This window comes from Mizuhopecten yessoensis, unplaced genomic scaffold, assembly GCF_002113885.1.
Source record: "Mizuhopecten yessoensis strain PY_sf001 unplaced genomic scaffold, ASM211388v2 scaffold9801, whole genome shotgun sequence".
In the NCBI taxonomy this organism is placed as follows: Eukaryota; Metazoa; Mollusca; class Bivalvia; order Pectinida; family Pectinidae; genus Mizuhopecten; species Mizuhopecten yessoensis.
Window position 1 is genome coordinate 168,738 of NW_018408229.1, and position 22,658 is coordinate 191,395.

General features: G+C 36.0%; 2 protein-coding genes across 2 annotated transcripts; both read left to right on the forward strand.

Annotated features, from left to right (window-relative positions):
* Positions 1 to 1,757: 1,757 nt before the first annotated feature.
* LOC110458798 (glyoxal reductase-like) lies at positions 1,758 to 9,145 on the forward strand. The gene is made up of 7 exons (XM_021510704.1): positions 1,758 to 1,831; positions 2,121 to 2,318; positions 3,121 to 3,249; positions 5,539 to 5,652; positions 6,548 to 6,766; positions 7,766 to 7,913; positions 8,469 to 9,145. Exons 2-7 carry the CDS (start codon positions 2,128 to 2,130, stop codon positions 8,529 to 8,531), a joined length of 864 nt encoding a protein of 287 aa, XP_021366379.1. The 5' UTR covers positions 1,758 to 1,831; positions 2,121 to 2,127; the 3' UTR covers positions 8,532 to 9,145.
* A 2,532-nt stretch (positions 9,146 to 11,677) lies between these two features.
* Positions 11,678 to 22,658, forward strand: LOC110458799 (glyoxal reductase-like). The gene is made up of 7 exons (XM_021510706.1): positions 11,678 to 11,786; positions 13,946 to 14,146; positions 15,400 to 15,528; positions 16,667 to 16,780; positions 18,107 to 18,325; positions 18,942 to 19,089; positions 19,537 to 22,658. Exons 2-7 carry the CDS (start codon positions 13,956 to 13,958, stop codon positions 19,594 to 19,596), a joined length of 861 nt encoding a protein of 286 aa, XP_021366381.1. The 5' UTR covers positions 11,678 to 11,786; positions 13,946 to 13,955; the 3' UTR covers positions 19,597 to 22,658.

Sequence of the window (22,658 nt, forward strand, 5' to 3'; positions counted from 1 at the left end):
AAACCAAACCAAACCTAGAGTTGTCTATGGTACATTTCTGGCGACGGTGTTGGTGCCCTATAATTGTTTATGATAAATGTATTAGGTACAAAGGTTTTAGCAATGTGAATGCATTGGCGAATGACAATGTTGACGGTAAGTTGACTATGATGGGAAAAAATGAAAACGGATGTTTTCTTCTGAGAAGGTTATGTAAACAGTGTGGGATGATAATGCTAGTTTAAAGCAAAGAACGTCAATGTAAATTAATGGTTTAGGATGACAGTGTATGATGACAGTGTAACGAGATTGTGTACGTTGATAATTTGACATTGTAAGGTGAAAGTGATGGTTTAAGTTGAGAATGTATCATAGTGTGCGGGTGTATAATGACTGTATATGTTGACGGTTTAGTATGGTTAATAGAGGTTAACATACTATTGTAACGGCTAAGGTAATTTAAATATGTGCTTCCATGTGTCTGTGATGGAGCGGTATGTTGGGGTATTTGCCTTCTTACAATAGTGCAGATCTGATGCCGACTTAAGAGTGGAACCGTACAGCAATACCATGTCGAAGGCACCCAGCAAAGTATTCACTGAATCACCAGCTCACATTATACATGCACTTACAACGGGTAAGCTAGTTGTTGCGATTACCCTCATTGCTGAAGTTTAAGCATGGAATAACAACTACAATTTTTTAGGGACTTTGGTATTTCCACTGGCTTGGGACAGAACCTATTGTCCTCCTCACTTGATCGAACGTTCTTCACTAAGGTCAAAGGTCAGAAGTGGGGTATTTTTAAGCAAGACGCTAGAAGAGAAAATAAAAAATCATAAAAAAACATAAATGTTGCATTATTGACGTTCAAGGATGAGGGAAAGGTGAAATACCTTTTCTTCAAAATATTAAGTATCTTTTCTTAATAATGTATTTTATCAAATACTCAAAAGGTCATTGTTACAGGATGAGGTTCTGCTGTAGTTTAAAGTCAGTCCAGACCACATGTAGAAAAGATCATTGTCCTCGTTTCATAAGATTATGGTGCATGTTTTTGCATAACTACCTGTTCGACACATGTAGAAAGGGGCGTTGTCCTTGTATATTACCTGTGCTCGCATAACGTGTTCTATAAAACGTGGCTGCATGTACATCTACTAACACCTTCATAGACTATCAAATGAGCGCGTCGATACATGAAATGACTAACATGGGGCCCCCGAGAATAGTAGGTTATAATTTGTGTCTTCTGTTCATGGCAGTTCGGAGAAACTAACATTTTTTACTGTCCTCAAAACAGCTCTTTTGGTTTTGTTTGTTTGTTTTTTGGGGGGTGGGGGGTCTTGTTTCTTTTTATTTCCTTCAGTCTGCGGTCTCTGTTTGTCGGTGACTCCCTGGACATCCGCCTTTCTATGACCTATGCCTTTAGCTGTTAAACCTCGAACAAACAACAAACAAAACAAAACACGTTTCACTGAAGTTTAAGCTTGATACAACTGCAATGCAAACTATGTCAATTGAACAGCCGGAAGCCTCGGGAACGATACAAGAAAAAATGGTGCAAGTTCAAACGCATCCCATGTAATTCTATCTGACATTCCAAGCGGCATGAACTAAGAAGGGATTTTGAATATAAATATTCATTACGTGTTCACCGGGTCAAAGATCAAATAGGTCAAACAGGTCAAACAGAGTGTGTGTGTCTCCGAAGTAGACGGCCGTTGTAGTCCTTGGTGGTGATGAGGCGATCGATAAATATTCATTCACTTGCTGATCAGGTGAGAAATGTTATTGGGAAATGCAATCACATCACTCTCCATGGAACGTTTTTAGAGTATACGGCGCAAATGTAAATGTTATCAACATGTTTTTTTCAATGTTTCACAACCAATGTAATTGATTTATGTACAATATATGTTCGCTATGTCACTAAGACATCATTTATAATTATGCAATTTTATAGGTCAGTTATATGGATGTCTTTTATTCAATTGAACATGGAAGTGTTATTAAAATAGTTAAAGTGCATCTGCATCCATTTATATGACTAAAAACAAAATTTGTCAGATGTTTTTATTTACAAAGTATAACCTCTTTCGACTTATTAAAACGTGAATTTCGCATCGTTTTTTTTTCAGATTTTGTATGATTCACACGATGACGTCAAGAAATATTAGCTTGTCTAGTACCGTCCGACTAAACGATGGTGTAACAATGCCTATATTTGGACTTGGGATGAATAAGTTAAACTCTGGGAAAACTCACCAAGTAGACAGGGTGGTCGAGCTTGCCTTATCCATTGGATACCGATTATTAGACAATGCAGAGTACTATGAGTAAGTATTATACTGTAAAATTTGAAACTGTCCGCGTGTGGAAATGTTTGCATTGTGACTCTTCACTTAGTCGCAGTGTGGTAATATTCGCATTGAAAGATTATCTGAAATCTATACATTCTTGATACATGAATGTAAAAGCATTCAATAAACATTGTCGTGTTGATGCCTTCGCGCGTATTCACCCAACGTGAGAAAAAACACAAGCATGCCCACTAGTACATTATTATTTTATGCAAATAAAATACAACTAATGAAATGAACATAACCTACTCTACCTTAATGCACAATTAGGGTTGGTTTGTACTTTTCTTGAGAAATCGAGACAGAAAATGGACCTATTGCGTCATTAAGGCGCTCTACCGTCTATACTCACTAGCCCTCCACTACGTGGGGCAGTCGCCAGGTGCTAGTCGCAGGTCGTTGGTTTCCTCCACCATCAAAACCTGGTTCGTCTGTAATGACCGTAGCTGTTAATAGAGCGCAAAGCACAAACCAAACCAAATATACTAAAACTGAATATGAGTACATAACAGCCGAAGAATATATTCCGCTAATATGGGTGCTGATCTGTGTTAGGTTGGTATAAAATTATAATCAATGGATGAAAAAAGAATATCTAGGAGACAAAATTTTATTAAAGACTGTTTCAGATATCTTATTCGTTATTGGATGTGATCAAAACTGTCTGTATTGATGAGACCTTGGACATTTTGAGAAATCGAACGGCAGTTTAAACGTAATTTGTTATTATTATGCATTATATCGCTAATTGAACAATTGGTTTTCCGTTGATATCCAGAAACGAAACAGACGTTGGCCGGGCAATTCGCAGTAGTGGTATCAACAGAAGGGAACTTTTTGTTGTGACAAAGCTTTGGGAAAACGGCTACGACAGATGTAAACAGATTTTTAGCAGGGCCCTGAGGCAGTAAGTGTCAGAAATATATATTAATCCAGTGTCTGTCCTGACAAAACTGTCATTCTATCTATTTTCTATCATGATCATTTTTGGTTGATGGGTCGTTTAGAATATTTTGTGGTCATGTGTATTGATATTATGCTTTTGAGCCGTTGATCTTACCGTTATACCCTGTTTATTCGAATTATGTTGATTGGCGGTTAAGGCTATTGCATGACCCTATATGATCATATTACACTGATGGGTCGTTAAGACTACCGTGTGACCTTGTAAGACCATTGTGTTAATTAGCCATTAAAACTGCCGTGTGACCATGTATGATGATATGATATTGATGGGTCGTTAAGACTTGTAAAGACAATTGTGTGGTAATTAACCATTAAAACGACCAAGTGGTCCTGGTTGATCATATCAAATTGAGGGACCGTTCAGACTACCGTGTGAACCTGTATGATTATATTATGCTGATGGGACGTAAAGAGTATCTTGTGGCCCTGTATATTAATATTATGTTGACAGGCCGTTGAGAATTCCAGGTAGTCCTGTATAACTGTAATCATGTTCATAGGCCATTAAGAGTATCTTGTGGCCCTTTATGATCATGTTATGCTGGTGGGTCGGTAAGAATACCGTGAACTATTTTTTGTGGGGCCGTTAACACCATGAATAATATATACTGTGGACCGACTACTTAAGACCAGGCAGTTTATTTGCTGCCAATAGATGTTCGCCTTCTATACCGTAGTGAAAAGGTCTAAAAAGGTATACAGGTCAATTACGTCTTATGTAATATTTGGTATACTACTACATCGTTTATTGTGATATTACAGATTTCTGAGTTCTCTCAAATAAGGGCAATATATATTATTGTTTTCTTTGAATTCCCAGTGATCATTTTCTGGGACGGTTTTCATGGAAACAGCTAGCTAACAAATAAAGTATCTGCTTCAGCAAGAGCTTGTTACATAGGCATATTTTCCTTTAATTTTAATTTAACTTTTTTGGGCCCCGGTGTATTCGGATTTCCACCTCTTAATTTGTTCAAAATTGTCCTATTGTATAACATGCGGAAACACTAAGGTAACAGTTTGATCAAAAGTGGGTTTTTGGGGATACCAAAAGGGGTAGGGTAAATCAAAATTATAAATTGCTGTTTTCAAAAAGACCTTAAAACCCAAAATGGTATCCATTTCTGTTTTTGGAAATATGTGTAAATTAACAAGCACATATAAAAGATTGAAAAATGACAGAAATTCAATCGTCACTTAAAAATTGTTTATATAAAATGGAGGACTAAGTCAGGGGATTGCTTTAGGTAATTTTCAAATGAATTTTTTTTTCTTTCTCTCATTAATGTCCTTTCTTATTTATATTTTGAGTTGAAATTTACAACTTTACTCATTTAAGTACACTTGCATAAAATACATATCTACTATACACTTTCCGTTTGTTTTATAACTGAGTTATGGCTTTTAGACACATCTCAAACTTGGCTATTTCAAAATTCGCTCGGTCTTAAGTGAATTAAAAGGTGCAGGACACCCTTTATATGATATATAAGCATAATATATTAATAATTAACATTATATATTATATATTTCATATAATATTTGCTCAACACATGTGGATGAAGTGAGTTCAAGGCACTGATTTGTTTTTTTACTTATCAGAGTTAACTTACAAATCAAAAATGGCATTTGCCACCATAACTACTGACAAATGATTAATTTATTATATGAAGTTTGATTTTGCTGGTGATTTTAAGTCTCCTAGGATCAAAGAAAGTATCTGTTTTAATCGTGACAGTTAACCCATTTCATTGTTTTATCAATTGTTCTGCCTATTTCCAATAATAAGGCCTGATTGTACATAAAAGTCTTTTTGAATAAGCATGCAATTTGGCATAGACATTAGTTATATGATGATATTTAATTTGTGAAAATTTGTGCCTAACACTAAATTTTTCCTTACAATACTAGTCTATACGACTTAGTCTCTCTTGGCGTATTCAAAGCATGAACTCTCTGGCTTTTGGTCAGCCTAGCATGTCATACGCACCTCTGACTACTATAAACACTCTAATGAGCCTGTTTAATCTACATACCTTCATGTGACTAGTATTGTAAGGAAATATTTGGTGTTAGGAAAGAAGATGCACTTTAGTCCTTGTACTCCAAAACACAAGAAAAGTGTTTTTAAGTAAAAAGGCATTGTGGGATAAGTATGAAACTTTCACAAAAAGTTCAATCACCTGTTTGTGTGTTACGTTCATCTATTTAGTGATTATTTATGTTACAGGTTAGACCTTGAATACGTAGATTTGTATCTTATTCATAATCCCTCATCAACACCTGGTAAATGTGTCGAGACGTACAGGGCCATGCTGGAACTCCAACAGGAGGGACTGGTCAGGTATGGTCCTCTTTATTTCATTGTGTAAGGTTTGACATTGGAATACAGAGAATTGTTGTTGTCAATCTAAACGGGTTTTTTTATGGGCAATCCTCGATTTCTCCGATATAGTGAAAGTTGATTCCGCATGTCAAAATATGCAAAGATGTTGTATTATTTGGGGTATTTTTTGCTGCTATGTTTTAGAAATTGATTGGGAGTATATCCTGTTTTATCTTGTTAGAAATATTTGTACTTGTAATCGTGGTATCATACATATAATGCACACAAAATGTAACGGGTTTTTTGGTGGGTTTTTTCCCGTGCTGGGTATCTTGGATGGGTTAGAAACATATTTTTTGTGTTTGTACAAAAGCCTTTGCGTGAGTAAATAACACCACATATTTTTTAAATCATTTCCATACATCCTCGATACTCCAGGGGTTACGCTCATTGACGTTCTCTGCACCCCTGGAATATGTCATAGCAAAATTGAAGGCTCAGTCTGGACCATCTTGTGGATGAGACAAGAAGACCAGTTTGATCCTGTGATGTACAACAAAGAATCTCTCGGTCTCGTAACGATTAAGTTGGCTAGCTTTGATGTCGGGTGTCACTCCTCTGTAATCTTCAAAAACAGGTAGCTACTGGAGACCAGTCAAATAGCTAGCCGCGTGCCTTCAATTTTGTTATGTTGCAGAGAGCGAAAGTGAGCGTAACCCCTGGAGTACCGAGAATGTGACTTGGTGTAACTTTAAAAAACATATATTTCAACATACCATTTTACATGGTCTCTAGGATACAAATAATTTACGTCGAGGAGGTGTACAGATTATTTTGAAATTGCCTCTAGGATACAAAATAAAAAATCCAGGAGGTGCCAATTTTACCCGTCTATGTTATCTAATATTTCTAGGTCTGTGGGAGTATCCAATTTTGGCATTCAACATCTTGAAGGATTAAAAGAAGAGGGACTTCCAACCCCATCTGTCAATCAAATTCAACTCCACCCATGGCAACAGAATAAAGATATTGTTGACTACTGCAAGCAAAATAAAATCACGGTCATGGGTTACGCCCCTTTAACAAAAGGCACAAAACTGTCGGACAAGACACTGCAAGATATCGCTACAAGGTAATGAAATTCCATACTAAATTTACATGTACCCGGCCAAAAACACACAATGAAACACTCAGTACAGAAAGTTGTAACAAAAAGACAAAAACAGGGTCTTAATGGAGTACACTTTGTCAAGATGGTTATTGCTGTAGACATTTCAGTATACTATAACATTCGTTTTCAGAATAATATTTGTAGTTGTGTCTTCTTTGTAAGAGTTATTCATTGTGGTTTTTTGTTTTGTTTACTGGAAACAAAATATAATATACATATATCATATTTCTCAGTAATGTTAAATCCCTCAAACAATGTCTTGGATCTAAGTTTTTACGCTGACGGTAATTTGTCTGACACTTTTCTCCAGAAACAACGAGTGGGATACCAATACAAATTCAAAATAGTATTGAAGGATATGTGCAGATGTGCACTCTGCTGTTACATATCACGTTAATCCAACTGGCTTCAACGCCGATCGGAGATGTATATAATACATTATACATTTGTTGATTGACAAATCTTATTTGTTTCAAAGACATTTAAAAAATGATACAGGTATAATATAGATCTCAAATATTAGTATTGTTTGTTTGAAATACTTATTTTAAAATAAATGATTTGTTCCAATCATTTTTGCAATTTGTAAAATCATAAAGAATGTTATAGGCACGTTTGCCCTTATTTTGACACATATTTCGGAACACTTTATAAATGTTCAATCGTTTAACGTAATATTGTTGACACCTATATATAAACACAACAGATTGCATGGTGCAGTAAAGATTTTAACATTGATTAACCTTTTACATCTTCTTTCAACCTAGGTACCTCCTTAATACATATTTCTAAGTGTTTGTAATACGTAAACAATCTCACGAATGAAACTAAGATGAAGCAGTCCAAAGTTGTTTATGTATTTATATATATAAATGCATTTTCTTACTTTTTATTTATAATCACTGCTGAAACAATAGATTTCTCAGCTCGTTTTTTTATTATATATGCAATTCGTTACAGGCACAATAAATCCCCGGCACAGATTTTGATACGATGGAGTTTAGAACACGGTTTTATAACAATCCCAAAGTCCTCGGATCCAACTCGAATTAAAGAGAATGCTGATGTTTTCTCGTGGACTCTTAATCACAGGGATCTCCAGACGCTGGTAGGTGTTTAAATGTTTATAAGTTTATCTATTTTACAACAATTTATGAAACAAACTATTTCAGTTCATATTAATCACTTATGTTTGCCTGGATGTTAGTACGTGGGGACCTTAATGTGGAAGGACACCGGAGTACCCAGAGAAAACCCATGTTGGTCAGGTGACCCAATACCCCTGATCCCCGACCGTCTTGGTTTTATGCGAGTGCGTTATCCACTGCGCTACAAGTTGTGTCGTAGACAATAATTGAATGATAAAAATTCAATAGTCTTGCCTAGGAAATCATGTCATGTGACCTATTGTGACGTCATAAAATGATAATGAAATGACGTCAGACTTCTAGATTTGGACTATTATGATGTAACAACGAAGACAATAGATACTCTTGTAAATCCTTTATGCTTGCATCATAACCGTTTGGTATTTTGTTTTAAACCATCTACTCTCTCATTTCACGTAACCTGTTTGTTTTATATATACTTCATATTAGTTTGGAAATATCCCATTGTAATAAAATTGTGTTTGAAGTAAGCAGTTAATATTTTGTACTTTCAGAACGAAATGCCTGAATGGTCATGTACACCGTTTAATCCTACCATAACACCTTGGAGCGGCTGAAGTCAGGAAGGATCGTGACCCGTATTCATGAAACCGCATGTTCAAGCATGGATTCTGTGCTCAAACCAACTTTCTTGTAACTAACTTAAATCATGTAAAATAATCAAAAAGTCAAATGTAAACATCGAAAACATTATTCGGCAGAAAGGTTAAACAAGCCCCCTAAAATATGTTGCAGACACCTAAAATGTCAACCCCCCTGATAAGTCATGTTCAAAGACCTCAATTAAAAAATCGGAACTCAAAATGTTATTTGTATATATTGAACTTGTACATTGGCTATACAAAAAAATACATAGCCAGGTTAACATAGTCAAATATAAGGCATTAAGGCTGATGTCTTCATAAAAATAGCTTACTGGACTTATAGCATGTCAATCTCTTTTGCGATCCAACTAAGTGCCGAGAAATGACCCATAATTTAAAGTTTATTTATATACCTAGGTCATGCGGAGCTTTATTTCTCTTCTTTTAGCTGTTGAGAGGAATTCCGACCTCAGATAAAGGTAGATGTTGACATGCGAAACCACTAAAATCATAGTAAACCCCCTGGTAAAAAAATAGAAATTTATAAATAAGAAAACAAAGGCTAAGTAACCTTGATCGATAAATGAACTTTAGATGATGTGCCATTTGATAACATTCTGTGATTATATGAATGCGCTAGACATGTTATAAACACTGAAAATAAAAAGTACAATAATGTTTATACCAAGTCTAGCTCTTTTATAAAAAAATATTGAATGTTNAAATGATCTTCAAATAACATGTCATTTCGTAACATTCAGCTGGGTCGCTTAAGAGATTGACATGTTAAATATCTGGTAAGCAACTTTTAGCATTACATCAGCCTTAATGCCACATTTTGACTTCGTTAACCTGGTTATGTACTTTTTTAATAGCTCATGTACATGTTCAATATATTTAAATTACATATATATATTCCGACATTTGATAAGGGTATTTGAATATGACTTGCCAGGGGGTTGAAATATTGGGTGACTATTTTTTTTTTTAGGGGGCTTGTTGAACCTTAAGTGTCTTAAATTGTTTTTCCAAAATCATTGAAAAAGTAAGATTTTTTATGATTTATAACTGAAACAAGAAAAAAAATGAATACAAAATCCATACCTGAGCATGAGAACAGTTTCAGGAATACGGGACCTGTTCTTTAAAAAAAAATACAACAATTGGGTCTTACTTATCAAGCCATCTATTGAACCCGCTATCTAACAAGGATAAAGGAAACACTTTGGGCTGTTTCTTAACATGAGCGTCCCATAAGTCCACCAGCTTAATCTTATTGTCACTTTGAATGAATCTGACTGGACACTCAATGATCGAATGTAATTAAAAAATATTTAAACTCCTATTAAAGCCAAAAATGTTGATAGTTAGTGGGGTTTAAAAACAAGAATAACGCGAGAAAGTTGCTATTTTGTGTGAATTTGGATAACCATATATATTAAGTTTGTGCGTGTTCAAAATAGGACTTTTTTTTCAATTTGACATCAATTTAATTGATATGGTTTTTTTCCTATCGATTTTTTCACAGTCGACCAGAATGGTTTGCAAAGTTGTGACTCAAAATATGTTTGTTGAGTCAACAAAATGTAAACTTTGACCAAAAACTCACCGACTTTGCGTTATATTTCCATCATGAAAATTAGTTTCACAAAAAAAGGAGAAAATGTCTGTAAGACATGAATGTCCCCGTCCCAGTTTGATCACGGGACAGGACGGGACGGGACGGACATGGGCAACATAACTGTATTACTTAATATGCGAATTCGTCTTACAAAAATAGCTAGAGAGTCCAAACTCCATGCAGACTAAGTAAAAAGCTGACGGGGCAGACTCGAGAAGAACTCGAAGAAGGAAGAGCTCATGGAACTACCAAAACACTCCATTTTTAAGTGGTAGTTGGTACCTCCCCGTGGCACAAGATGAGCGACCGAGATGTCTTGACAGTATTCAAATTCAGAGATATCGATGACCACCTGAAACGCATAACCGAACTACGAAGAGATCGAGGCTCACGACACAGACAGGACCCTGATCTCATGAAATATTACCCAATAAAGCGCCCGATCAAGTGTTATAAGCGATTTCGATTGGAAGCAGACTGATCGAGAAGTGACATTCTATCTACTGACGCTGCTTTAGGGATCAAATCAGTCGCAGTTAAAGATACCCCTCAAACTCTCATCACTCTTTCCCTTCCCCCACCCTTACCCTATTGTTTTTTTAGTTAACAAATCAGCTCTTCAGGACAGAGATTTGATTGGTCTAGACGAAAAACGTGGATTCTGATTAAGCATAGTCCCTTGACCATCGACAACGAGAATGATGAAGCAAGTTCAGAGGCAAAGGCAACGAAGAAAAACCTTCTTGAATGTAACAAACATCAAGTATATTAACTCTATATTAAATAGGCCCATAATCAATATATAAGGTGCCCGCTTCAATTGTTCAAACACAAGGACCATATTCCACTAAGGAGCCAGCTATAGATCCGCTATATGTACCTAAAATATAACCTGTCAAAGCCCCTTGTTATGATTTAAAAAAAAAAAAAATATCATGGTAATTGTTTCGTTTTCTTTAATTCAATTTTAATTGATACATATGTTGTTATTAGAGACATTTTCTTCTGATATAGTTGTACACATTTTTCTTGTTATAAATGTATATAGGTCTCATGAAAAATAACGACAGCATGATCCAATATTGACACTGGATCCGAATATATGGGCAAAGAAGTAATAATGACAGCGCAGACAAAACAAATTGTCAAATTTTCAGGGCGATCTGTCCCTTTATCAAGACAGGAACACAATGTTTCTTGCCCATATTTCTTGTTATACAGATGTAAATTTCTGCTTCTAATGTGAGTATAATTTAAGAAAAAAAAGTTTGAAAACTGTTATGAAATAATAATTAAAAAAAATCTACAAAATGCCTTTGCATTTACCATTAGTATCCAAATACATGTATGCATGCATATGCAACTAACGTAATGTATCTGCAATTAATCGGGAACCGTCGGCACTTGTCTTCAACGGCCTATAGCTATCATACAGCTGACAATCTGCTCGGTCGGAGTTGTCGTTCTTTTCACAGCCGTAACCTGAAAGTAAGGAACGATAACTCTGGTTTGATAATCCACACTTGGGATTACGTTGTGGTGCTGACGTACAGCTGACAGACCTCAGCTATCAAGTGGGAGGCAACCACCTACTATACTTCTATCAGGTAAAGACTGCTTGTAGGGTATGGTTGCAAACTAAAGGCCAGGTTCACGAAGGCATTATGTAGTGATTGTAAAATATGTAGGGATAAGTTTAGATGTAAGGGTATTGATTGCGTAATGTTTACATGATATTAAAGGACTGCAGCGCACGTGGTAAAGTGAAAGTAGAACAGACGTTATGCGATCTGCTATTGTCGATGACACTGAATGGAGTTTTCAGACCGTTTCTATTTACAGTTGTTAACTTAGTCCACTTTATCTCGTTTAAAACACAGACATGATCTGACTTTAAGATTTACGATTTAGCAATCGGTTCTGGAACTTGTATAGTGATATTTAATAAATCACCCATCACATGACAAGAGACTCAGGTTAGTTTTAACTCTATAAAGGGGGATTTTTTTAATTGGTTGTAATGTAACAGGAGAGGGGAAAATGAACGGCCAGACCAGAGTTCGAACCTTGGACCCTTTGAACTTTAGAAGGATGCTTTACCAATTGAGCTACCTGGTTGCCGACAATGAAACCTGTCTTAAGTTTCACTTCATTCCTCCCTTCTTTTTGCCCTCGAAGACATCACCGTATTTACAACCCATGCAGGTTAGGGTATCAGACCCTTTAGCCAAACGTAAACCCCATGCTTGAAACAAGGGTTGGTCACTGGCACCACTGTAACAGGAGAGGGGAAATGCACGGCCAGGCCAGGGTACAAATCCAGGACCCTCCAAACTTAGACGGACGCTAGCTCTACCAATTGAGCTTATTACCAGCGGATTCCCGACAATTGACCAAGTCTAGTTCTGCTACAGTCACACTAGTGAGATTCAGGTGGATTGTGACACTGTTAGATGGGGGCAAGTTAGCCGTAGTTTCCTCTAGCCCAGGCACCAAACTTACATTTCGAGTTGAGAGATAGATGTCAGCTAGTGGTCTGTCAAATCGTCTAAGTCTGCTGTCAAAACCACGGGCTAGGAACAAGAAGGAGCAAGAGATTCAAAAGTTGTATATCACTCTGGAGGAAATTGAGGTGGGATTAAACATTTCCTCTGGTTAAAACTTATTTTTCAAAAAGTGTTGCCTTGCATCACGGAATCACAGAATATTTGAACACAAATGTGCTTGATACAATCATAAATGTTAAAAAAGATGCATGTCATTCCTATTCAAGTTCAAAACAGCAATGAAAACCCTTTTTGATCCTTTGTAGTGAATTATTTCTTATTATTCTGGAAAATTTGTCATTACCAGTATCTTCATGATCAAAGGGTTGTGGGTTCGAGTCACGTCACGTGTGTTGCATCCTTGAACATGTGGTTGGGTAGTGCTTGAATTGTTGAATGCTAGCTGTGAGCGCCGAAATGGCAGCATCGGCTGTATGCTCCCCAGGTAGTTGAGAAATATATTGGCTGGTTGCAAAGGTCCTATAACTACAGATAATAAGTTGTGAACCAGTTTGAGATGACCTACAAACTAGGTTTTGATAAAGCGGTAAGAACCTCAAATTATTATTATTATTTATAATTGAAATTTGATGTCATATGGTGACAGTTCCTCTTTATATAATAATCTAAGACTTAAATAATTTCCATTTGGAAAACATTGCCTTGTAATAAGACCTTGTAGGTATTGGTTTAAAACATTTTTGAGTGGTAGGTTTTTCTGGGGACTTTGTAACAGAAATGTCATCCTCGATACTCCAGGGGTAACACTCAATTTCGCTTTCTGCACCCCTGGAATATGTCATAGTAAAATTGAAGGCACACAACTTGCTTATTGATTGGTCTCGTGTAAAAAAAAACACCTCACACTTGTTAGGCTAATACCTGTCCTTTGAAGACTACAGAGGAGCGACATCCGTCTTATTACCGTTACATGACCAACATATTCTTTTGATATGCTTCAAAGGATCAAATTATAGTCTTGTCTCATTCACATAGTTGTGCACACTGAACCTTCGATTTTGCTATGACATGATTCCAGGGGTGCAGACAGCTAAAGTGAGCGTAACCCTGGAGTACCGAGGATGCAGAAATGTGTACAATGTACATAAATATTCTTACTTTGACACAGCCCTTTGAGGAATATATTTACAATTTAAATTTTGATTACATGATATTGTTAAATTCTTCTAGTTTCTAATTAAACTTTTTTGGTGTTTCAGTCTGACAGATATGAAGAAAGCCATGCCCACTATAGCCACAGCCTTGACCAGTACGGTCAAGCTGAACGACGGAGTGACCATGCCATTATTTGGCCTAGGCATGTACTTGTCAGCATCGGGACAGGGTGGTCAAGCAGAGCGAGCAGCCATCCATGCACTATCTAAGGGATATAGACTACTGGACACTGCAGAGTTCTATGGGTAAGTATTGATAATAAACTTGTTTTATATTAAAACAATTATATATTGAATCTAGCTCTATCAACTTATAGTAGGGTGGTCAGTGGTTGGGTGGTGCAGTGGATAGCGCACTTGCCTATCATCAAGGTAGCCGAAGTTCATTTCCATGATCAGACGTGAAGAGGTATGGGGTCACCGGGCCAACCAGGTGGGTTTTCTCTGGGTACTCCGGCTTCCTCTCACATGAAGACCCCCCGCACACTAACACTCAGGCCAACAAGAGCGATTTATATAAGTTGAAATAATTGTTGTAAAATGAATAAAGCCTATATAACTTATATTAATCACCGGGTTGTGTCATCCTGGTAAAATACCGACTCGGCTAGGGAGAATTTCACTTTAGCTCAATCGGTAGAGGTCTTGGGTTCGACTCCTAGCGGAGGCATTGAAAAAATAATGACCTATGGTTACAGTTGTAAAAACCAAAGCAAGTTGAATATCTAAATCAGGGATAATTGTGAGTAAAGTCATACACAAACTACAACATACATGTAAGGTAAAAATTGTTGGTATATGCATAAAAAAAGCAGTATCACATATTCGAACTATTAAATAGAATCTCTGTGACAGAGAAATACCTAATCCAAGGGGTGATTGATTTGGTTGTCCAACTGGAGGCTCTACCAAATAACCTTTGGTAGAGCCTCCAGTTGGACAACCAAATAATCACCCTGAGGGTTGGAGATTTCTCTGTCACTCCCTCAAGGAAGAGGATGATGATTTTTCTCCAATCTAAATATTTCAGTTACAACTCAAACAACAATAGTCATATTTGTAAACAAAAGCATATTTGGTCTATGAATATTTGCCATTCACCTTTTTATGACGTCACAAAGCCATGGCATTCACTTTTTTATGACGTCACAGTTTAGCGCATGCTATTCTGCACTAGGCTGTCGATCCCAACGTGGTGACAAGCTGATCTGTCACGGCTAAAATAGGAGATATACCAATGCAGGGTTTGAGAACACATTATGCTCGAGTAAAATGTATATGCATAAAATTTTGTCAGTAGTGGTTTTCTGATGACATGTAAGTGAAAATAATGCTTCAGATTGCCTACATGTGATTTACATCCCAGCTCTACCATTACAACGCACACATCCATATGATAAAATTGTGATTTCTATGATGTTAGATAAAAACACATGTCTGGTATTATTTATACTGTATACATGATCATGTTGAACAGCCATTTATTGTTTAATCTCCAGAAATGAAGCAGATGTTGGAAGAGGAATACAGAATGGAGGTTTGAAGCGAGAGGATTTGTTTGTAGTTACAAAACTCTGGGAAAATGGCTACAGTCGATGTAAGAAAATATTCAACAAAAGCCTGAAAATGTAAGTACATGTGACATCGCAGGGAAGTAAGGTTGGTTATATGAGCCTACATGTTACTCTGTAAAAATATATATGGGCAAGGAAGTCATTCTTACAGTGTAGACAATATGATGTTGTCAAAATTTCGGAGCAATCCGCTCCTTTATCAATACAAAGGAAAAAAACACAAAACAGTTACATTACATAAAAACAATATTTGAAATATAATAGGATATAACTAAAATATTTTGAAAACAATAAGCCCCTTGGCTAGTGTTAGCCTAAGGCAGAATTTACACTGACTGATCATTGACCACTGATACCGTGTGTGTGCGAACAACGACAAAGAGATCAAATATACCTGGAAAACTGAAGTGTGAAGATGCTGAAGCTGGAAAAATTACGATTTGTCCGAAGATGATAATTGGGATATGGCGTAGAAATTCCAGAAATCATCTCTGTCAATATATATATTATACAGAGATATATATCCCCTGGTATAAGCCCACTAACGATTACAAAATTTGTGAAAATATTTGTCCTATTTATTTAAAAAAAAAATGTCCTTAATCATACCAGAAGACACAACACAGCATATGGTTTACACAAAAATGTATAACTTACAGTGTTTTTTCAGCTGTTTTAGAGGAACAATCATGTTACCAACTTGTTTTAGGAATATTTTTTTCCCAAAATAGACTTGGAAGTAGAAAAATATCTGGAAATTACCAACAGTAGCTGGCTAGGCATAATTGACACTGCACCTTCAAACTATCAACATTTCCAGTCTCTGTGTTCTTAAAAATCCCACGTTTTTTTCTTAATTAAAGTTTTCTCCAAAACACCAAGAAAAAATGCACAGATTTATGTAAATTTATCAGTGTAATGAGTAAAGCTGATGCTTTTGGATAATGCCAATTGAAACATCAAAGGGAGGTTATTCTTAAAGGTTTATATAAAGGATATACTGTAGATCAACCTGTTCCATTGTAGATATCCTCATGTAAAATTACATTCACACTTGTATCATGCTTTGCAACTATTTTTCGTAGCTTAAATACATGGTATGAAACATGTACTAAATATTATTGACAAATGAGTTTATGGAATAAGAGTTATCTACAGTAACATATATATATATATAGTTTTAATACTCCAGGTTGGATATAGGCTATGTGGACCTGTACCTCATACATAATCCGTCCTCCGCTCCAGGCAAGTGTGTCGAGACGTACAAAGCCATGCTGGAACTCCAACAGGAGGGACTGGTCAGGTAATCTGGACATGCTGCCCTACTCTATGTACAGCTATATTTATTGGTAGGGGAGATAACTACATTCTTATAAACTCATTTTGTAGTTTTGCTTTTCTGAATTTAATCCAATTTTCTCATTTTTTCCTAGAGTCTTTTTAGGAAGCTCCACACTCTGGTTTATAATATTATAAATTCAGTTCTGGTACAGTTTCATTTCTGATCCTCTATACCAGCCTCCCAATAGTACATATACATATACTCGATATTGATGAATTTCAGATTCATAATTATACCAAAGTTCACAGCGATTATCTAATCTATTCTTAAAAGTGTCTATGTTCGGTGCTGCATGTTCCTACACTCTCTGTTAGGTTTTTTATGTTTGGTGCCGTTACTTTGATCTCGGGTAGGTTGTTTATGTTTGGTGCCGTAACTACGCTCTCGGGTAGGTTGTTTATGTTTGGTGCCGTTACTACGATCTCAGGTAGGTTGATTATGTTTGGTGCCATTACTAGGATCTCTGGTAGGTTGTTCCATATATGAATTACTCGCAGGAAGAAAAAGTTTTGGGGCTGTTCCTTGCCCATTGTCGAAATCTTTTTAGCATTAATAGACTGTTTTGAAAATACTAATATTTTGACACAATGTGACGTTCCTCAGGAGTATACAAACACTTGTCTTAAATAGATAGTAATGTTATTCGTCCACCTCGGACAGGTTATATTCTGGTATTGCTTTTGTCCCTTCTGTCTATCTGTCCATTAAAGTTCCATTTCAATGCGAATATTCCTTAATAAGATCAAATTACAAGAAATTTGGACAGCAGCTACAAGTTTAGGAATGTAGTAGGACTCGACTGGGTCGATTGTGGGTGACCAGGTAGCTAAATTTAGCTGATTTAGCAGAAGAAAGAAAATTATGTATGACTTGTGAAATTCTGCTTGGATAATCATTGGGTAAAATTTCAATGTGTAAAATCTAATGAATATTCATTGATAAAAATCCTGTTGAATATTCAGTGAGAGAATTCTGTTGATTATTCATTAAGTAATATATATTCACATGAAGATTCATTGAATAAAATTATGTTAATATTCATTTTATATCAATTCTTTTGAAATAATCATAGATCTAGAGTTATTACCGAAAATTCAGTCCATGAGACTTCCAGATTTGATAAGCAGTAGTTACAGTGATGTATACAGTTTTAGCCACTAAAAATGAAAACTCCTACAAACATCAGTCTTCATTTCTTTGATATCTCTATAAAGGAACACTGTCATAATAAAAATGTTTTATTCCAGTCATAGGTACCAGTCATATCATTATCTTGATATTCTTCAGATCTGTGGGCGTGTCCAACTTTGGGGTACAGCATCTCGAAGGCTTGAGAGAGGCAGGGCTTCCAACACCATCTGTCAATCAAATTGAGCTCCACCCCTGGCAACAGAAGACTGACATTGTTGAGTACTGCAGAAAAAATGGGATCACTGTCATGGGCTACTCCCCATTAACCAAAGGACAAAAGCTCTCCGATAAAACTTTATTAGAAATCGCCAAAAGGTATTTCCCTTTCCCAGTGGTAATTAATTTTGGAAAATACTGTATTGCTGAAATTTCTTGCAAGACTATTTTCAACTATGATTGAATCGTATTACAAGCATCTTAACTTTGCGATATTTTACAGTAACTGAACCTTAAATTTGTCTACAGTAATTAGTTGTAAATATCAATGGTTATGTCTTCTCTACCATCCTCCTCACCCCGTACACTTAAATTTCACGCTATTTAATCATTTTCCCGAGGATAGGTAGGAGTTTTGTATATTATTATGCTACTTAAGGTAGAAAGACTTACAGATATGCATTTCTCAATCAGCATAAATGTAACAAATATTATATACATGTACTGTTTTCTGTGAATGACAATCTTTGAACTGCTCTATGCTATATTGAATATTTGTAAGGTTGTCATATATATATATGGCAGGTTTTAATTGTACAAAGGATTACAGTTGCCTTCTAGCTTCGCACTGGAGGGAATTATCCCTGGTGGAAGCACACTACTCTTTTTCCCGTTACATATAGATATATATTTTTTATATGGTAATATAAACATTTTATCTTCAAACTGGCTCATAGTCAACACAATGCAGAGTTTAAATATATCTAAATTACAGACACAACAAATCACCCGCCCAGATTTTGATACGGTGGTCCGTTGAGAGAGGCTTTATAACGATACCCAAGTCAGCAGATCCAGGACGGATAGAACAGAATGCGGACGTTTTCTCCTGGAGCTTAGATCCCAGTGATCTCCAAATATTGGTATGTAATTAATACTAGATAACCTGATATGTCAGATACCATTGATTCTTAGAACAGCCTAATGTCACCAACATGTTTGCTTCAAACGGTTGTCTCATGTTAATCAAGGCGGAAGAAGAAACTTCAAACTGATGCTGGTCTAATTGCATTCATAGCCCTATGAACACGATTTATAACTCTTGTCCAGTCAAACAGCAATCAAAATACAAAATGAAATTAAGGGGAGATAACTATGTATGAAAAACAAAAGTGGAATTCTCTTATGTTACATTAACTTCATTTGGATAGGCATCCTTAATGATTGTTGGATTTAAGAGACTCATAAGTATCGTTAAATGGAAAAAGATTTGAAAAATAGAAAATCACAAAAAAATGTATTGTTAAAATTTTAGAAGCAATGACTTGAAAACAATATATTCCCAGGATTTTTTTTATCTTTTGTTTCAGAATGATATGCCTGACTGCTCCTGTACATGGAATCCCTGTAAAACTCCCTGGATGGGCTGATTTTAGTGAATATCACAAATAAATTACAAAGTTTGTAAGAAATCACGAGTTAACATTTTAAGTTAAAGGGTACCACTACATCAGTTATATATGCAAAGAAGAGTTCCACTCTGACTTTTTTACTTGGAGAAATCTCCCTTTATCTAGATAAAAGATGAAGCAACCAAATAGAGCTTTTCTGACTTAGAGTAACTTCCCCTGTCATGTTACTTGGATTTTCATTTTAGTGCTCTTTGATTTCAATTATATATCCTGGATTCCTGGTAAAGTGGAGGCTTGTAAAGGCCCTGATTCCAATGTCCTGCTTGGTGGGTTTTTTCATATTAATATTTTCAAAAAGTCTTCTTTCAAACAACTTTAATCATGTAAAATACTTCATAACATGTACTTTCAATAGAAAAGTTCTTTTGAAAACTTAACCAAATGTATAAAAATAGTGTCAGTGGTGTTTTGTTGTTATGATATAGTTTCACTTATTGGTACTAGCGGTCGTACCCTTTATCTTAAATCATATATCATGTATAAAATTTCAAATTTATTTAAATCAATTGCAATCAAGAAAATACTTTGTTGAGAATAAAAGTTATGACACAATGCATGTTAGGGTTTAAAAAATTATTATCGAAGAAAATGTCAATCATACCAATAGTACCTGACGTTTGATGACTTAGTTATTTTGTACAACATAAGTATTTTAGTACATGTGTATTATTATTGATTACCTTTGTAATAATCTAAATGTATGTATACATAACCAAAGGCATTTATAATTATCTTATATTATTGTCAAATCTATCATGAAGACCACCAAAGTAGAGAGCAAAAACGGTCTTGGTTTTGTGTGCTTTGGTTTACTGGTTTTACGTCTTCCTTCACTGAGGATGGCCTGTGTTCGGCCGACATGAGAGTATAAATTGCCACTTACCATACAGACCCTCTTAAGATTCAAACCTATAGGCCCGTCCAGATCACGCCCAAAGGTCAGACTGCTCCTCAGATGTGGATAGGCTGTCACAGCGGCTGTCGTCCACAGATCCATGTCTATGTGTGGTCCCTGGGGTCCCTGGGGTCCCCGGGGTCTCTTATGACAACAAGGTCTTAATACTCAGGTTATCTTGTAAAGAAAAGTTGTAATATAAAGACAATATCATATGAGACATACTAAGAATTGTATTTATAAATAGAAAGGTTGTCTGATATATGGAAATCACCATTTTAGGATTCTTTGAACCGTGGTTATCGGCAGGTGATCTTTTCACACAGATATTTTAGAGTTAACAACTGTAACCAAGCGTCCTGAGGGTATAGATGAATCAGTATGTGTCCCCTATCGGTGTCCCCAACAGATACAGTAAACCAGATATTGCAAATGGAAATGGTTTCAAAAGTGTTTTGAAATACATTTTGGACAAATCCAATGCCCTTGCTTTCCCAATTTAGTTTAAATATGAAAAAAGGGTAAATAAATACAGTATATATTGGTGAGCCATCATTATGTGGTGCCTATCAGCATGATAACTTACAAATCATTGATCATATACAAAGTTCAAGCTTGGTGTGTGATTTGTTCTTGCAAATGCAAATAAACCTATTGACTTTGGGCAACTTGTCCACTGCTCATGTATGTAGGTTTACAGTACACAACTAAAACACTAATCACAGGTCAGCAAGGGCCCCGCCATGTGCCCGACTGTACCCCACTCCTAGTCTATATTTAGTAACAGTAACATTGACCTTAACCTTAGAAACTGTTTTAACCCCTATATTGCCTATCTATATATATATCCCAGTGTATCACCATGCCAAATTGCAGGAAGAGTAGTCTTTTGGATTAAGAGATAATCTAGGACAGACAGACGGATACTTTGATTACAATAGAGAACCCCCATCTCTGATGCGGGGCCCTATTATTACCTCACAACACACTTTATCCACCAATTTAGAGGAAAAGAATCATGCAATGCTTAATTTAAGACACATTTTTTAAGAGAGATCAGATGGCAGGGATATTTAAATACTCATCTGTTCCTGTTGTTTTATTTAGAACCTTAATATTAAATCTTCTATGCTTATTTGTGGTGTTTAAATGGAATCCATTGAGAATGTGTCTTTTGGAGAAAAATGTGATTGTTTGTATCAGATGGTCTATTGTATTGTAATGAATACGCTGATAATTTTTTGTCTCGTCGCCACGAAATAGCGGAAGCGGGACTAAGGTGTTGCTTTTCCAGCGGCGGCGTCAACATCAAGATTTTACGTTTAAGTTAGTTTCACTGAAAGTATAAATGCTAGACCAACCAAACTTGGACCAAAGATGCATTTTAGGGAGTACATCTCAACCCATGCATCAAATGCTGGATGTGGCCTACCTTTCATGGTCCATTGACTTTGTCAGCATCTCTATCAACTTTAAGTTTTTGTGTTGAAATTAGTTTCTCTGAAACTATAAGTACTAGACCAACCAAACTTGACATGTGCATTGATGGTCAAAGCGCGGCACTGGCGACACATATCAATTTGAATGGCATGTTAATTGTTTATAGGCCCATCGATATCCTCGAGGTTTGTAACTGCAGTTTCGGCTGTATTAAATCCGGCTGGCACAACTGCCTTCTCAGGATTACTTGAAGCAAAATATCAGTTAAGGATGCCCGTATCAGCCTTTTAACAAAACTGCAAAAACTGTAGCTATGCCTTGGAAACATATTCCCTGTATGACTATTGCTTTGATAAATAATTTCTTAAAAAACAACGCTTTGTGAAAGTTAAGTATGAGTGTAAAAATGCAACATCTGGGCCAGACCAGGGTTTGGAAAATAACAATGGACCTCAGGTCATTATACTAGATGTCGCTCTCACCAAATGAGCTACCTGATCAACGGTAGTACCCTGCATGGTGTAACGGTCATATCCAAAACAGCATTAAGGGGAGATAAATGTATGTACGAAAACTAGCAGCGGAATAATTAGAGTTTGCCTGCGATGTGACAAGAAAACCTAAACTACAGTTTTATATGAAATATCAAAAGAAAATTTTGTCATTAAAATGTTGGAAACATCCA

Excerpts from the sequence above, each read along its gene's own strand:
- LOC110458798 (XM_021510704.1), top strand. The coding sequence starts at position 2,128 with ATGATTCACACGATGACGTCAAGAAATATTAGCTTGTCTAGTACCGTC. Across the intron at positions 3,250-5,538 it reads TTTAGCAGGGCCCTGAGGCA|GTTAGACCTTGAATACGTAG; the intron begins GTAAGTGTCAGA and ends TTTATGTTACAG. Across the intron at positions 7,914-8,468 it reads ACAGGGATCTCCAGACGCTG|AACGAAATGCCTGAATGGTC; the intron begins GTAGGTGTTTAA and ends TTGTACTTTCAG.
- LOC110458799 (XM_021510706.1), top strand. The coding sequence starts at position 13,956 with ATGAAGAAAGCCATGCCCACTATAGCCACAGCCTTGACCAGTACGGTC. Across the intron at positions 16,781-18,106 it reads CAACAGGAGGGACTGGTCAG|ATCTGTGGGCGTGTCCAACT; the intron begins GTAATCTGGACA and ends GATATTCTTCAG. Across the intron at positions 19,090-19,536 it reads CCAGTGATCTCCAAATATTG|AATGATATGCCTGACTGCTC; the intron begins GTATGTAATTAA and ends CTTTTGTTTCAG.